The sequence below is a fragment of the Limanda limanda genome, chromosome 7, assembly GCF_963576545.1.
Source record: "Limanda limanda chromosome 7, fLimLim1.1, whole genome shotgun sequence".
Classification (NCBI taxonomy): domain Eukaryota; kingdom Metazoa; phylum Chordata; class Actinopteri; order Pleuronectiformes; family Pleuronectidae; genus Limanda; species Limanda limanda.
In genome coordinates, this window is record NC_083642.1 from 4271708 (window position 1) to 4289711 (window position 18004).

At 43.6% G+C, this 18004-nt stretch overlaps 1 protein-coding gene across 1 annotated transcript; it reads right to left on the reverse strand.

The window, feature by feature from the left end:
- Positions 1 to 1296: 1296 nt before the first annotated feature.
- Positions 1297 to 16144, reverse strand: kdm5bb (lysine demethylase 5Bb). The gene is made up of 28 exons (XM_061075245.1): positions 15797 to 16144; positions 14354 to 14431; positions 13832 to 13954; positions 13569 to 13739; positions 13034 to 13090; positions 12114 to 12269; positions 11906 to 11999; positions 11336 to 11454; positions 10904 to 11062; positions 10618 to 10737; positions 10370 to 10528; positions 10059 to 10240; positions 9774 to 9936; positions 9510 to 9629; positions 8940 to 9134; positions 8578 to 8759; positions 7565 to 7689; positions 6939 to 7089; positions 6695 to 6809; positions 5648 to 6003; positions 4676 to 4814; positions 4407 to 4586; positions 4154 to 4315; positions 3571 to 4056; positions 3375 to 3459; positions 3045 to 3253; positions 2722 to 2955; positions 1297 to 1518 (listed from the first exon to the last, which is right to left on the reverse strand). Exons 1-28 carry the CDS (start codon positions 15947 to 15949, stop codon positions 1381 to 1383), a joined length of 4611 nt encoding a protein of 1536 aa, XP_060931228.1. The 5' UTR covers positions 15950 to 16144; the 3' UTR covers positions 1297 to 1380.
- Between the last annotated feature and the right edge of the window lie 1860 nt (positions 16145 to 18004).

The following is an 18004-nucleotide window of genomic DNA, read 5'->3' on the forward strand; positions in this document are numbered from 1 at the left end:
TCCTGTCACAGATGTTTCATAGTCACTTTATAACGACTCTAATCCTGGAACATCCTGCTGATGCATCGTCTGCTGTCTTCACACTGACTCACAGGATTATTATGTGCTGCATTAAAACCCACTTTAAGTCTTTAAAACAACAACCACATGCAGCTTTAACTGTTAAACAATGTATTTATTCTGATTTTAAAAGGAGTTTGTGGAGTTTTATGACCCACGGTCGCAAACAGAAACTCAGCAAGTCCATAATTCTTGTTAAGTAGCTCTGTGAAATCAATTTCAGCAGTGGAGTAATCCATCAAGTGGAAGTTTCTCAGCTTTTATGTTGTTTTTTGTTGCTACGGCCGACTGGGAGAGATATTCCCTCGTCCATTCACAGAGACCAGGGCAACACTTTGTCATCAATGAGTTTAAAGTGATTCAGCGACTCATGGTAAAGAGAAGAATAAACGGATATTGTTCCCATTACGTTGGAGTCAAGGGACGAGACTTCTCCATAAAACAAAAGGGCTTTATTCCACAATATAAACGTGTAACATCTTCAGCTACAACCCCCCCCCCCCCCCGAGTCCTTCCCATAGTATCATTACCCAGACTGCACTGCTGCGGCGTTACGTGTCAACGGAGACGTTTTTCCTTCGGCGTGCGACACTTCTCCTCCGCAGCAGCAGTGAAGCGTCACTTCCTGTACATCACACCATCGCGTAAGAAGAACACAACTCCGCGGAGATGAAGCCACTGAAGTCAACTCGGACAAAAAAATTATTGCTCAGATAAATAAACCTATTCTACAGAAAAAAAATAAAATAACGGGAATAATTATATTAAGATGCATGTACTAAACACTGGATCTCAAAGAAAACAAGAAGTTATAGTAATTGTTTAGGGGTTGGGGGCGGGGGGGGGCAGGGATGAAGACCCTGAGCTCTGGTTTAACATGCAGGGAGGTTCCAGAGGAGATCAGACTAACTCTCCATCAACCCTCTTCACAGGTGCTTCATGTTGGAAGACTCCTTGCAGAATCCCATGCAGCACGCTTCACATCAAGTGTTTTTTTTTTTTGTGTGTGTGTTTTTTTTTTTTTTTTTTTCCTTTTAGACAACCACAAACAATTCATAAGAAGAAAGAAATATATATAATATATATATATATATATGTAAAAATACAAAACGAAAAAAATTAAACTAAACATTATAGTTCTGGACAACAAGTCAAAGAGGAGATAGCACCGTTGTTACAAAAGGACAGATGGGACAGGGGTGTGGGGGGGTGAGGGGGGTGAGGGGGGGTGAGGGGTCAAGTGACACAGCTCCGATATCAGGCTGGTGACAGACGGCCCTTCTCCAGACAACATCCTGCACCGACGCCTCCGCTTTCTCTTCATTTTCTCGAGTGTCCGTCGCCCAGCGTGCACCCGACACAAACGTAGTCCTCCTTCTCCGCCATCTCCGCCGTGACGCCCACGCAGACCTGGTGGAACCACTGGTTACAGCTGCCATCACACTGGACCCAGTTCACCTGCAAGGACAAGACACAGAAAATCATCAACTAACTGATCTGGTTCTTTACTTAAGGGCAGAAAAAAACAAACTGTAAACCCACCACAGACATTTTATTGTTGTGTTCAATTCAGCTGATTATTTAAACATCCAACATTGTAATTATTTAATTGTATTGTTCCGTTGTTCTACTACTTACTATTTATTTGCTTATTTGACTGTTTACTTTTTCTTTTTGCTCATTGCTGTTTTTTGTTTCTTACTTTGTTGTTTTGCTCTTTCGTTTGTTCTTGTTGCACTGTGCCTGCGCTGCTGATGTAAAACCCTCAAATGTCCCCACTGTGGGACTAATAAAGGATTCTATCTATCTATCTATCTATCAAGTTTCGGGCAGCTTGATGAATCCAAGTTCAATACAACACCAACTCCTGAGGGAGAAATCTGCCGCTGTAGTTGCTAAATGCCGAACGACTGTTTGTCCACCAGCTGCTCTCTGACTGTGTCCGTCTGTTTTGAGGCTGAAAACTACGCTGTGACGTTGTTGAGAGTAACCATGACGATGACATCGCAAGGCCAGGAGATCAAAACAATGTGGGAAATGCAGCTTAAATAAATCCTGTGTTTTTTTGTTATAAATCTTCCAAGTCTTACAACATTTCATAAACAACCAATTTCTAGCAGGAATGTCTAATCGAGCTGAGCCCTCCTGTAGGTAACTGTGGTGACAGTGTGTTTGTTGTAGGTGTGAAACCTGCAGAACAGATCACACACTCACACTCAGGTTACAGATACACAACCACTCCTCCCTGACGGCCTGTGCTAGTGCTTCTAGACAATATGACTGACTCTGGCTTTAAAGACTTTTCAACAGTAAAAATACTGTATAAAAGAATAGAGGACGTCGACCTGGTTGGATTAATCCAGACTTTAATCTAGTGTAAGCTTCAGATAAACGTTTTAATATAATTTACATCACCATGTCTGACACATAATCTTTCTTCCTGTGTCTCTAGAGTCAACCCCTTATTGGCTGCTGCTGTGACACTCAGTCTTACATCTCTGCTCTTGAGGAACCCTCCACCATCTCTAATATCATTTTCCAGATGTTCAGAGATATTGAACTGAATTGTTCCTCCACCTTTTATCTCTTATATGTGATACAATTTTTAATACATAGGTGAACTGTCTCCTGCAGAGATGGTTCTATAGAGACGTCTCTCACCTCGTCTCCCTCCGGCAGCTGACACCTCTCTGCTGGACACACGGCCATTTCCTCATCAGACTCGTCGGACTGGGAGAAATCAGAGCGCGGGGAGGACGAGGTCGACGCGGTTCTGCGCTGAAGATTCTTCTTATTTATCTTCTGTCTTTTGTGAGAATGTTTTTTGTCGTCCAAATGCCGCTTAGCTTTCTTTTCTGAGCCGGTCATAATGTCCCTCATGGCGTTGACTCCCTCCTGAAAACAAAACGACACCTAGAACTCAGTTTGAGGCTGTTGTGATGTGGTTTCTTTTTGAGTTTTCATGTGATTCTCGTGGTCTTCACCTGGTTCAGTGGCAGATTTTTTCCCTGAGAGTTAAACTGCGTGTGTGCGTCAGTGTCCGCGGCCTCGTCCGGCGGAGGCAACGTGCACCTGTTGGTTTGCTGGCTGGTGGCTCGGTCCAGTAACGTGAGGTAGAGGCTCTGGACCTCCGGCAGAGACACCGGCAGCAGGAGCCCCTCCACCATCAGCTCCTCCAGCTCCCGACTCAAGCCTGCCAGACAGGAAACCAGAACATTAACAATGAGAATACGTTTCTATTCATATGTAATCAACGTAGAGACGAATGATTCTTCATGAGTCCCAGTGACAGTTCCGAGGACGCTGAGACTCACCCTGCAGCGGTATACATCTCTGCTCGGTGTAGAAGACGGTCTGAGCATGGCTTGTCCTGTTCCACTCGGGAGTCAGGGAGGGCGCCTGCATCACACACATCAGATCCCAAACGTTACTACACAAACTCTGATTTACGACAAATCTGTTTCTGCAAACTGCTTCAAAAAGTGACACGAGCAGCTGATGATGAGTGACCTGAGTGTTGTCGTGAGTTTCATGGCTGCCTGACACCCAGCTGGTGAGAGTGGGGGGAGTCCCTGGTCTTTCTTCCAGCTCCGGTAGGTTACACATCTTTGCAATCTGCTGTGCTTCGTGCTGCCAGTTCAGCGTCCTCTCGACCACATGGTGCAGAGCGTCGCCCTCCGGCAGGCGCACCCCGACGCGCCGCAGGGAGGACTGCAGCGAGAGGACTTTGTTCAAGGAGGGTTTCTCCGCTCGCTGGCACTGCGGACAGAGCCACGGCTCGGTGTTGCAGGGGTCCGATGTGTCTCGGACACACACACTGTGGAAGGCATCCCTGCAGAGTTCACACTGCAGCATTGCACCCATGGGCGCCTTCTGACAGACACACACCTTGAGGTCCATGCAGTCTGTGGTGGGAAGGAGCTTCGACTCGTTTGCTGCCCTGAGATTAGAGAAAGCCTCCATCTCCCTCACCTGCAGCTCCTCCAGAGTTGCCATCTGGTGAATGAAATAAAGTCAGAACCAATCAGTTAAACCTTCAATTGAATCGTCTAACTCAGTCCCTTATTTCTCTCTGAAGGAAAACCATGCTCACTGCAGAGGTAGAATCCTTGTGCTCCGAAAGCGCTCTTTCCACATCAGCGAGAGAGTTGAGTCCTGGCGTTTTCTTTTTGTTACTTTTCGGTGACTCTTTGCCTTTCTTGACCTTCCTCTTTGGAGAACCAATATTTCCAAAGTTTAATCTCGGGGACAGAACCTGTGATGGGACATGAGAAATAAGTTGTGAGATAAACAAGCACAACCCTGTGGTCTTAAAAGTCATTTTTTTTGAATTTGTGTGATTTTACCTCCAGTAAAGTAAGAGCCGAGTCTGTCTGAAGAAAAGTTGTCGCTGCAGATTCTTTCCATTCCTGCACGTCTACCATTAACGACTCCAGTTGGTCCAAAGGCTCCAGGTGGACTTGGATGGCGTGTCCCCGTAGCACCATGTCAGACAGGCTGTCCGCCATCAGAATGCAGCCAGTGGCCTGAAATATACAGATTCAATTTTTAGAGTCACAATCACCCACTTAGTAAATAACATCCTCTGGTCATGAAGTGTAATAAGTGCCCTGACCTGAAGCTCCTCTGCCTCCTGACTCCACTCCTGGGCCTTTCTGATGGTGTCCTTCAGGAGCAGACAGTTGGGGAGGTGAGCGGTGAGACCAGACGCCTTCTCCGCAGCAGCACTGAGGGTCTCTATGGAGTGTGGTGGTCTGGTGGACAATAAAACACACATTATATGCCCGAAGGTGATGAATCTAGACATAATGCCTGCGTCGCCACCAAGTTAAAAACTCTGTGATAAGCTGTGTCGTGGCATCGTCAGACATTTTTCCACTGGAAGCTTCACACTTTCAAATGGTGAACACGTCCTGTTTATGGAGTTTTTTATTGAATCACTTCAAGCTACAGTTACCTTTTCTCTTTACATGGAGTGTAGCTTAAGTGGTGTCAAACATCTGAGGCTCATCACCACAAGTTAAGTGAATTAACAACATTGTAATTGTGTGAAAAACCCAAAATTCAAAGCTGCAGTAAACTACCCCTCAGTACCTTTTTTTTTTTTTTTTGGTAGGTGGAAATTTTAGGATTGGTTTAAAAATTAGTTTTTCTGGTAATGGAGAAAGAAAGATGCACATTGCTGCAGCCATGCCATTAAAAGCCTTGGAAAAGCACTTGTGACAGTTAATACTGAACAGCACTGAGAAACAATGGAATGAGGGCAGAACTAAATATGATGCTCACTTTTTGTAGATCTTGGTGAATATTCTAGCGGCAGCATTTTGCACTAGCTGTAATTAAAATGAAGCAAAATCAGGAGCACTGACGTCATATTCATTATTCAGTTACAATCAGTCAGTGCAGATACCTGGACAGAAAGTTAACGCTTCGACCAGTAAAATAAAATAATATTTAAGAGAAAGTTAATCCTGAGATTTTAATTTGTGTTAACAGAGAATAAAAACCTTTTGTTGATGTTTTGGATGTTTTTTTTTTTTTTGACCCTGTGGTTTTGAATCCTGACGTCGCTCGGTGCTGCCCTCACCTGGCTTTAAGGAGGCTGCTCGCCTTGTCCTCCCAGTGCTCCGACACCGTGAGCAGCTCCTGGAGACGAGCCATGGCTTTCTCCACGGACGGATGGGGCGAGAGGCCGACTCCCTGGTCGATGAGCCTCCTCATGGTCTCCAGAGTCAGGGAGGCGGGCTGGGTGCTGGCCTGCTGCACGGCCTCCAGCCAGCGGGCCTGCTCCAGCCTCACCCTGAGGCGAGGAAGCTCGGGCAGGTCCACGTCAAAGTCGAAGCTGACGTCCAGCAGGCTCTGGATCTCAGCGACGCTCGGGACTTGGTCCGCCAGGACTTTCTCGCTGTGCTGCTGAAAGTCTTCGATACGGTTCAAGAGCACCTGAAGGACGGCAACATCAAAACGTACAGGTCGTTAAAACTGATGCATTTACATATCGATATTTAATTATTTGCTCCAGAAAACTTTTGGAAGTTAGCTTTAGGGAGTTTAAGCAATTTCCCTAATTAACAGAAAGGTGCTCCAAACTCTCATCAGCCTATTGACTCTTTACAGACCTGTGATGATAGTATGAAGTTTCTATTAGGGCTGGGCAAGTTAACTCGTTTTAATCGAGTTAACTCAAGTGATGAGTTAACTCGATTGTTTATCCGCCAATTATTTTCTTTTTTCCTGTTCTGCAGCAGTCAGCAACAGACTTTCACAAAATAAAAGTCTGACTTTCACAATAAAACAATAAATAATCAAACCTGAGTGAATGCGAGATAAAATAATTAATCGAGTTACCTCATCACTTAACTCGAGTTAACTCCATTGAAACGAGTTAACTTGCCCAGCCCTAGTTTCTATGCATTGTTCTTAATCATCATGTTCACATGAAGGTGTCATCACAGTCAGACATATGAGCATGACAACATAATGTCATGTACCACAGTGGCAGCATGACATTACAACAGTATTTACCATGAGGGTTATATTTCATAATAAAACACAGTGTTTGATCAGCTAAAATAAAACTAAAGCGGTTTCCTTTAAGTGACATCCCAGGACTCATTTCTTCTCCTCAGCCTACCTTCAGCTTGGGAGCCTGAGGGAGGCAGCAGGAGAGGTTATACAGCTGCCGCACAAACGAACTCAGCTCCTCCACGGTCAGCTGGCTCCGTGACTTCCCGCTGCCGCACCGATACCTGGAGGAGGGTGTCCAGAGAATGAGTTAACCCCACCGAGACACTACTACTGTTCCCTGGTGAGTAACATAACACGAAGGCTGTGTAATTTATACACTTGTCTGATGAAGAGCAGTGTATTATTGCTACCTGGTCTGCCTCTTGCCGTTCAGCAGCTGCTCTGCCACCGAGGAGCACTTCTCTGCGTCTTGTGTGACCAGACGCAGCCGGCGCAGCAGGTCGTTCTCGGGGAACAGGCTGGTCTCTGATTCAGTGAGAAGGGAGCGAAAGACTGGCAGGCCTGAGGAGGGAACAGCTGGTTAATCTCTCTCCGACACATAAAGTAAAAGTCACGGTTCAAATAACACGTGTGGGAAATGGAAGAGCAGCCGCTGACTTGGTTCGTCTGCTTGTTTTTCATAACTTGTGATAGTTGCTCTCTAACAAGGACCATACCAGTGGTTTTAGACACGTAAGTAAACCCTGTGTATTATTACTTACAATTATTTGTTTAAATTCATGCAAGTAAACTATCATTTTCAATTAGTTTTCCTACTTTCCAGAAGCCCTTTGTTTTCAGTTCATTTAAGGGCTTTTGAAGCTTTTGCTAAACGTGTCTAAAGCATCATGAAGAAACATGACTCCTCATTTTGTTTAAGTTAACAAATTTTAGAATTATCGGTGTGAAGATTGGAATGTGAAATAAATATTATGTGTTTTACAACAGATGGTGTTGTTAATGCTGCTTGGCTTTCTTATTTACTCTTGCTGCTTACCTCTCTTCTTCTCCAGCTTGGCCTCCAGAGTCTCGGCCACACGGGAGGCCCACTCGTCGTACAGCTCAGATCGCTGCTTCACAGCATTCATCATGGGGAACAGCTTGTCCAGTGTGTATCTGAAACTGCAGCAGCAAACACAACAATAACGTTACTTAGTGCAATGGGATGCACTGTGTACCTGTACAACCGCTCCTTATACACTTACTTCACATCATATGTGATATGTGTTCATATAAACCATATTGATATTATTTATCATTTTATACAATAATATTGTCTTTTGCACACTCTGTATACATATTCTTAAACTCATAGTATATTATATTACCTATTGTATAGTCAAATACTTATATTCATATTCATACTTCTACTATATATCATATCATACTCTCTGTATATTCTTGTTTACATAAGTCTATATACACATATTTATTTATGTGTACATGTTATAATTACTATTATTATATCACCATTACTATTATTATTATAAATACTGTTGCTGCCATTATTACCATATACTGCTTTTATATTGGTATAATTACTATCATATATAAATATATATTATGTTATATTATATACTATATATACTGTACTATTCTTATATACTGTCTAACAATACCATTACCATCATATCATCAGTACTTTTACCATCATCTTGCCAATGCACCTTATCTACCTATTTTATTGTATTTTTATCTTGTGCTTCTGTTTTTTTATTCTTTCTACCTTTTATTTTTAATTTTATTCTATTGTATTGTATTGTATTTTATTGTATTCAAATATACCGGCTGCTATGACAACTTAATTTCCCTTCGGGGATGAATAAAGTACTCTATCTATCTATCTATCTATCTATCTATCTATCTATATGACACACAAATATACTTAGGAGATTTCAGTAATTAAATATCCTTCCCTCAAACATATTCATTACATCAATACATCTCGTTTGCTGATCTCTGCACAGAAAGCCTGTTCACTGCCTCTGAATCTGCTTCAGAAAGACTCACTTCAGTGTGTAGTTGGAGACGGGGCAGGAGCACAGGTCGTTGATGTGCTGCAGACAGACCAGTGCCCCGGGGCTACAGGGACAGGTGATGGCAGACAGGTAGCAGGTGGTCCTGCACTTGACACACTGTCGCTCATCATCCTGGAGGTGGTCATATCTTGCCTCCTTGCAATGAACCAGCCCCTGAAAGAGTGAGACAAAAAAGAAGAGGATGAATCTCCGTCTAGACTAAATTTGTGATTGTTGGAAAGAAAGTCCACACAGCCACAAGTGTCTACACTGAAAAAAAGGCCGTCATATATTCAGGACACGTGCAAAATAAGTTAAAACGATATATTTACATGATAGTGAGGGCAGTCTTACCATCTTCTTGACTTTCCCTCTGATTTCCTTCTCCTCTCGGAGCATGACGACCATGTCCTTGTGGACGGCGGAGGCCAGGACCACGTCAAGTGTTCCTGCTTTCGAGGCCATGTTGCAGACCATCTCATCGTGGGAGAACACGTTGTACCGGTGCAGCATTCGATAGTGGTCCACACACTGCCTGCCAAGAGGCATCTGGAATCGGACACAGGAAAAAAAGGGGTTGAAAAAACAGTTAAGGTCATTTTGAATCCACAAATTAACAGGCAACTGGTTATTTTTATGGTTTTCATTCCCCAAAAAGTTTCCAAATAAATTTGCTGGTATTCAGCCGTTAATTACTTGGCCAAACGCAAAAGCATATACCAGTATGTGAGTGTTGCTTGGTAACCACTTGGATTAGCTTCTGTTTTTTTGTGTGTGATGTTGCAAAAACAAGTGAATATGAAAGAATACTTTAAAATAGATTATATATTTAACAAGTTCAGATCAGCTCAGAAAGTATTTTGATAAATGTTCTTAACAACTACGCTGTGTTGTGTGGAATCACATAAAAGATGCGATGCTTACCCAATCCACAGTGCAGAAGTTGACTGCCTCAGCAAAGTTGAAGCCCTGATTGAAGCCGCTGTGGTAAGCTCGGGGAAACGTGATGACAAATTCACCAGCACACTGATTTGTCCTGTAAATCTAAAGCAGAGAGGAGACAAAAAGAAGATGATTAATGTTCTGTGGGGAAAGAAAATATGTTTGTTCATTGAAATATCAGCTGTATGTTGTTGTGGATGAACACAGAAAGGCCTTAATGCCGGTGGAGGTCATATAAACACATACTGGGACTCCATAGGCCATCAGGGTGTTGGGGTTCATGATGGTGACCAGTTGGTGCAGCAGGTCAGGCTGAGACTCGAACAGCTCCGGGGCCAGTTTCTTCATCACCTCCTCCAGCTGCTCTGCTGCATAGCCAGGAGCTCCGTACCAGGTTTTGGGTTCTCCCCTAGAAGGAAATATACAATGTTGTTTGTTAGTTCAACGGAGCAAAATCACAAGCACTCAAAGGTCCAGACCACACAAGAGAAGCAGCTGAGCTTTCGTTTCAGATGTTGTTTTCTTAAGTACCAGTGCAGGTAGTTGATGGAGTAGCTCCAGTGATCCTCAATGTGCCAGCAGAAGGAGGAGAAGCACATGCCAACATAAAGCCACGGCAGCGTCATGCCACAGATGTCAGCAGTCACATGAGTCAGGATGGAGGGGTTCATCATCGCCAGGTTGTTGAGGTTCCAGCCACACTTGAGGTATTTCTGTAAGAGAGGCGACAAACTCAGATCAATAACACACGAATCATAACACCTTATTTAAAGAAACCCTCCGTAAAACATGACTGGCTCATTTCAGTTCCACAGTAAGATCACTAAGGAGTGTGAGTTTACCTCATCAGCTTGGGAAAGCTTTAATTTTCCATTGGGAATTGGGAATCCACTCCCAAAGTCCTTGGAGGCAATATCTGCTCCGTATTCCACGGTGACATCTTCTTCAATGGCTCCAACCAAACGCCAGAACTCCTTCTCCACCAGCTCTGTGGGTACCATCTGTAAAACATATTAAAATACACGTTAACATTTGAAATTTCTCACCCTACCGTGACTCACAAGTTTATTATGAAACCTTTTCTACTTACATGAACTGGCATGTTGAAGTAATCAGATTTAAAAGCATCTGCCATTTGCCCAAAAGCACGCAGGGAGTAGTCTCTGTACGCTTGTTCGAAGCCAAATGCCTCATGAGGTTTGTTGCATTCCTGTTTAAGAGGAAAAAAGATCATTAAACAAATAGGTCCGGAGCATTTAATAACCTTTATACATATTTCTATATTTGTATCTTTAATAGACTGTCTTGTAGCGTTAGAGCAGCTTGTTGTTGTGAGACCTCCCACTGCTCATTAATCCCGTTCGGTTCCTCCTCACCTGAGCCAGACACTTGGGGCACCTCCAGTCTCCTTTGGGGACGTCGTGCAGAGGAGGGATCAGGCAGAACGTGTGATAGCTGCCGTCACAGCCGTCACACAGCAACAGACGGTCTTCATCCCCCCCGCTGGCGCACACCAGACACACAACCAGATCCACCTGGAAAACAAGAGGAGAGGGTTGTCATGTACGTGTTTCAGAGTCATGGCGAGAAAAACATTTCTGTGAAACCCTCTTGTACTCAGAGCGGGTTTTAAACTCACACCAAATTCATAAAGATCAAGGAGGGAGGATTCATGATCTTTCCTTTATCTCTCACATACTTATATGTAACTGCTATGTAGTTACATAATTATAAGACTTAAAACTACATTAAGTCAAGTTAGTGGAATCCTATAAGCAATAAACGTTAAATAAACATTTTCTACTTACTGGGCTTGGAGGAACTGGGGGGATGAATTTCTTGTACCGTGATTTCGATTTGTCTGCTTCAATTATTGGTTCTTTAATTTCTACTGGTTCCACTTTCACAAGAATGGGAATTTCTTTTTCTGCAGGAGGAAACCACAGAGTTAACGGGTGTTGTCACAACTGTCATAACAACAACATCAACATTAAGCAGTGTTTACCTTTACTGTAACACCCCATGTGGCATTAATGAGCCTTAAGAAGTAACTAACTATATTACAGTTACAGAGATTAAATCCTAATATGTTGGTAAACACAAAATATGTACATTTCTGCCACTAGGGGTCTCTCAATCAAAACAATAACAAAATACAGTTTGGTGATGTCATGAAGTTGTGTGTTTAATGGGGGCTGTTCTCTTCACCACCGCTGTCATCATAGCAGCTGGATTTTTTTTTTTAAAGTTTCCTCTCAAAATAAATCAGACCCGGTGATTAAATACGATAAAAACACAGATTTAAGTTGTAGATTGAAAATGTGTTTTTCCCTTTACAAAGTATATGTTCACTTTGCCACTGGGAGGTGGAGTCTGACCTGGTTCGGGCTTGGCAACGAAAGAACCCATCCTCCGCCTCAGGTTGGGTTTGCTCTCTCCAGGTTCTCCTGGTTCAGACTTCACACACAAGCCCTGAGTAAGAATCAGTGAGACGTTAGAACCTTTGGCAAATGAAAAAAAAGGACTAAAACCCTGATAAGAGTGGAAAGTCTGTGCAGCTGGATGGGGACGGTTCTAATCACCCACCTCACACTTCATGCGCTTGGCTCTGCGAGCACTGGGGCACGAGTCGGGCGTCTGGGCGGTCGGCCTCTGAGCCGGGTCCTGCAGCTTGGGCTCCTTGGTGTCCTCGCTCTCCGGGCTTCCTGCGCTCTCCACGGACTGGACAGGCTTCTGAACACACTGAGGGGGAAAGGATACAACAGTTGAAACCACCGCCCACTGGTAAATAAATATCTTTTGTGTGCTGAACTGAAAATACCGGTGCGCTGAAAGGCAGCGATCAGTAAGATATCAAAAGAATGTGACATGGAGCCTCAAATATGAATAGACCGACACAGCCAGAACAGAATGAACTGTCTATGACTGTCAGTGAGAGTGTACTACAGCCAACATTTAAAAATGAGTGTAATTATATATGACATGATTATTACTTCGGTTTGTCAGTGATAATAAAATGAACTTAACAATCCTATGTGACAATTATGAGGAAGTACCTTCAACAACCAAATGTTCAAACAATGGGACAATAGTTGGTTTCAATAGAGTTTAAAGATTAGAAAGGGTCGTGAGAAGGATGTGGTTAGTTACAGTTTGTGACCCCAAACAGGTCGAGATAGTCTGAGGAGGAACATGCTGAACTTAGAAGAAGAAAGATGTGCAGGTAGTGGATTTCACACGTTCAGGAGTTACCCTTGAGTTTGTAGTATAGTTATTTTGAGAAGGAATTGACAAGGATAACAGAAAACAAAGTATATCCTATATTTGACTGAATTGTGGAGGGAAAGCTCACATGTTTGACGTGAACATTAAGTTGTGAGAAGGGTTAAACTCAGAAGTTAATGTAAATATAACACCAGCAAGCTGAGAAGAATCCAGCCGTAGATTATCATGCATATTTTTTTTTTGCCGAGTGGCTTTTGAACCATGACACAAATATACTGTACCTCGTCAAGTTCAGGATCAGCCTCCAAACGCATCAGTTTGGAAGCTGCCTCTGGTGCCTGAGGCAAGAGAGTAATTAAACAATTTAGAGTGACCTGTCTAAGAGGTCACACAGCTCCAATCCACAGACCTTCGGTAAACTCTCTTGCAAGATATCATGAAATATATACGAGGGTGTGGAAGCTACTAAATGAAACACAAGTCGGCACCAAATGATAAATTCACACTCTATTAATCAGAAAATAGCTTTGACTGGAAAAAATACAGTAAAATTCAAACGTTAATCTCTAGATAAAACATGCGCATCCTAAAAATCCCTTTTTCTACATTTGTCTTTGAATCTTTTTTTTTACTGATGGCTTCAAATGGAAAAACAAATATCCAACATACTACATTTGTAAGTAAACTTTGAATAATTGGTTGGGCCGTGCATGATTAGGTCTTTGTTTACAGACGAGTCCGTGTGACAGTATCTCTTTGTGCGTGTGCCATCAGGAACAGGAAACGCTCTCATGTTGACGCATGTGTCCAACTCACCAGCAGGTTTGCTCCACTCTGAAACAGATTGTAGGGATAGAGGATTTTCTCATAGTGCCCTCGCAGGTGTGAGCCGATAGCTTTGCCAGCGGCGAAGCCCATCGTCTGTGCGATCTTAGTCCATCGCCTCTCCTGACAGACCAGGTCGAAACCACCGTTGTCTGCTACCAGCTGAAATGACATCAGGTTGGTGTTAGGAGTCGGTTGATGCATATTTTTTTTAATATAAATGCAAATAATGGGCAGTGATGTAAATTATCAACCTTGTTTAGTTTATACAGATCCAAAATCTTCCTCTCCACATGAGGGATCTTCAGGGCACATCCCTGCAAATCCCAAAATTTGGCAATCTGGTCCAAGAAGTTGAGCTTAACTCTGGTCTGAGCCTAGAAAAAATATATAAACATTAAACCAGTCAGGTACAAATGTGTTAAACTGGAGGAAATGTAAGACACTTGAGGAAATCTGGTGAAATATAGCATGAAAAGGCCAAGAACACAGGGTTATGTGACCTAATGTTCAAAATAAATGCAATTTAAATTCAATATTCTTTAAAGGCTGAATTACGTCTGAATTAAGCCTCATAATTATCAGTCTAAACTTGCAGATTATCCTTAGTTACATAAAACCATTATAACGCATTAATAACATCACTGTTCTTTGTTCCATAACTGTTATGATCCGTGAGGCCTTAGGACCCAAAAAAAATGTAAATTAAATCTACAAACACACAAACGAAGACTTAGTCAAATAATTACTGGTAGAACCTGACGAGCAGAACTAACCTCCAGCTCATTGAGCCTCTGGATCCGAGGCACAAAGTGAAGTCTGTCCACATCACAGGCAAATGGAGGCTGCCAACCCTAAACACAAATACACACAATGGCACATGAAGGTCATCACAACACCAAGCAGAGATAGTGCGACTATTGTTTTTTTTTATTCTTGCACAGACGAGTCAAGTTGCAGAGTCAATGTGTTTGGTGTTTTTCAAAAGCCTGGATTCCAAATTTCATCAAATTTCATTAAAATTTCATATTATTTTGCGATAGAAATTCGATTTCCGTGAACTCACGTCAATAAACAAAGCTTGTGACTAGATGTTTACACAACTGATGCTAAAATTCAAGTTGTGCAGCAGGAAAGCGAGGCCCTCTGCTCCTGGTGAGGACCGAGCGAAGCCTCCTCAGCTTATTGCTCACAACATCCATCAATATTTGTGTCAATAACGCACGTGAACAATGACAAAACCCCCCCCAATTATCCCAGCAGCAGACACACAAACGCTGGTTGTAAGTCAGTGGCCCACATCCCCCCACTGGCACACACAAAATGGCCAGATGGAAGACTCACACACACTCACCAGCCCAGCTTTACCACAAAGCCAACATGGAGGACAACACCCTACAACACACAGACTCACACAGGAACACGGGCTCATCTTCGGTGATCATGACCCGGGGTTGTGTAACACAGCGAGTTCACTACACAACTTTCAACAACAGCCTGGATCAGGATGTTGGTGAATAAGTGACCGTGTGTTGCTGTCATTTATTTATTATGAGAGTCGTTGATTTCCATAATAAAGGGATGGGGGGGGGGGGGGGGATGGGAGTAAAGACACACTAGTGAGGCTGTGCCATGAGGAAATACACGTTTTTAAGTGATGGACCACACACACACTAACACACACACACACACACACACACACACTGAGTGACCCATCTGCACCATGATGCTCCCCCCCCCCCCAAAAAAAATAATCCATAATCAACCACCCGGGACAGTTAAGCACAAAAAGATGGAGGACGGGAGATTAAACATTAACATTGTGTTATTATCGTGTTATTATCACACATCGTGTTCCCCGACGGCTTCCGCATCGCCTCCCGGTCGCTGACAGGTCGGAGCCGCTAGCCGGGAGCTAGCATCGCGGCTAACGGGGCTCGAGCACCGGGGGCCACCGGGGCTTTGTTGACACGCGGTGCCCCGGTGGTGGTCGAGCCACTCGCCGGTATACGTGGCCCTTCCACCCGGGGCTCGAGTGCTCCGAGGCGGCGGCACCACGGGGGTTTATCACCGGGGAGGAGAGAGCTAGCATAGCCGTGGCAAAGCACAAAGAATGAGCATCCGCCATGTTGGAGGAGTCCCTTTAAATCCCCGGGTCCATCTACAGCTAATCCCCGCATCCGCGTCGCTGTTCCCCGGCTTGGTTCTCCCAGACTCACCGGGGGCGGCCGGACTTTGCAGATGCCCGTTTTCTCCGCGATGGGTCGGATCTTGTTGATGAAGGCGAACGGGTCCTTGAATTCCTCCCAGCTGGGCTCGAACACCGGGCACTCCGGGGGAGGCTGGAACTCGTCCGGCCGAGGCTGGCTCATCGTGTCGGGCTGACCCGCCGGAGGAGGCTCGGTCGGCGGGGAGCAGCGGGTCCAGCACCGCGGGAGAAAGAACCGCAAGCCCGGGGGGGAGGACGCGTGGAGGGGCGGCGGGGCACCGGGAGGGTTTCTCGGGGGTTTGGAGCCTCGTTGTTCCGGCGTCAGCCTCGGTTGCGGTCGGTCGACATCAACACACACACACACACACACACTCTCTCTCTCTCACACAGACTCACACACACACACACACATCCACGCACAGTGAGGAGAAGGTTCCACGGCAGTGAGCACGTCCGCCCGAAAAACTAGACACCGCTCGGCTCAGAGTTAGATCCGCTTATTAAACAGTAATTACACATAAACACACAATTCATGTTTGTGAACACGTTGAGCTGTGGAGTCACTTTGACATCACATTGTCAAAATGTATGATATTTAAAACGTGTATAGCTTCAAAATGTAAATTTATATATTTCTACAAATAATACTTGATTGCATTCAGGACCAGGGCCCCTAGAAGACAAATATCTGTCCTCTAGTTATTTCCATCTGTCCCTAGTTGGTTTTATATTGATGAAATTCTGTTTATTTCCTTCTGTTTGAGCTCTTATATTAATCTTAACGTCACTTGCTCAAGCCCTTGTTTATTTCAGTTTCATATATGAGTATTTAGGTCAAAGTGTGTCTATACATGTATATGTGTGTGTATGTCTGAGAACGTTTTGAACATTTAAGAATCCACACATATAAAGCAAAACAGATATATTATAACATATACATATTCTTTCTTCTATCATGTTTCCCTTGTCTTGAATGGACGAATAAATGCTTTTTACATGAATATTTAATTGTATTTTTGGATACTCATTTGTTCTGAATGTCTTTATCAAATGAATGGTTAACCTGCTGTTTATCAGCAGGGGTTCTAAAACCAAAAGGGAAGCGGAGGAGGTTAATCCAGTCATGCATTAGTATATAAAGACATAATATCCTTGTATTTAAATCTTATTACAGCTTTAAAATACAAATCTACACCTTTCCTGTAAGTCTGGACGACAGATTCTGATATGTGCACATTACTGCATATATAATATACAATAATAATACAGAAATATAACAAATGTTTCTCTCAAATGTTTAATTCTGGATGGTGAGTAGTTTAACTTGTGATACTTTAAGGATGCTGTATTTTGATGATGGTACTTTTGTCGTTTTACTTATGTTAAAACAAAATCTTTGAGTGAAACGATTCTTGAAACTTAACCCTTCATCTCTCGTCTATTTTAAAACGCCCTCTAAAGTAAATAACATCTCAGATCGCGTTAGTAATAGTTAATAAGCTGTGAACCACTTCTCCTCTTTGTACACAGTGTCGTGTTGTTGCCCGTGGCGGATGGATATGTTCAGGTGACACCTTCGCGGCCGCCGGGACTTGTTGTTTAAATAGCTGCTGTGAGCGGGTTGATTGGATGTTTCTGTGAAAAGGTTTAAAAAACAGCTGCTGCAGCTCAGAGAGAATAACGACGAGACAAGGGAGCAAAGTTCACCTGTGGAGGAAAAACCCTGAGAGGAGAGAAGAGGAAAGGGAGCGGACCTTGAGGCATGAGCTCTCTCTCTCTCTCTCTCCCTCTCCCTCTCTCTCTCTCTCTGTTATTATTATCCACCAACACCAGCAGAAGCAGAGAGGTGTCTGATCAGATTCAGATTTATTTTGCTGAACACAAAGCGGGAGCCTCTGAGAACCAGGAGTCCCGCAGCAGGCGTTCTGGACCTCAGCCCCACAGTGTCAGTGTGGAATCACATGAGGAGACAGAGGAAAACTGAGGTAGAATAAACCAAAGTCCTCCAAGCTGCTCGGAACAATCTACCAGCCCAAAACGCCACCTTGGAAATCTGTGTAGAACATCTGTTTAACGTTTAGAATCTTCATTTGCTGAGGTGAAGACTGCCGGCTGTGGTTCAGGGGGTGGAGCGGGTCGTCCATGGATCCTTGTATTCTACAGAGATGTGTTTCTTCAATTATAAAACTACATTAATGTATTTAAGTATGTAAAACAT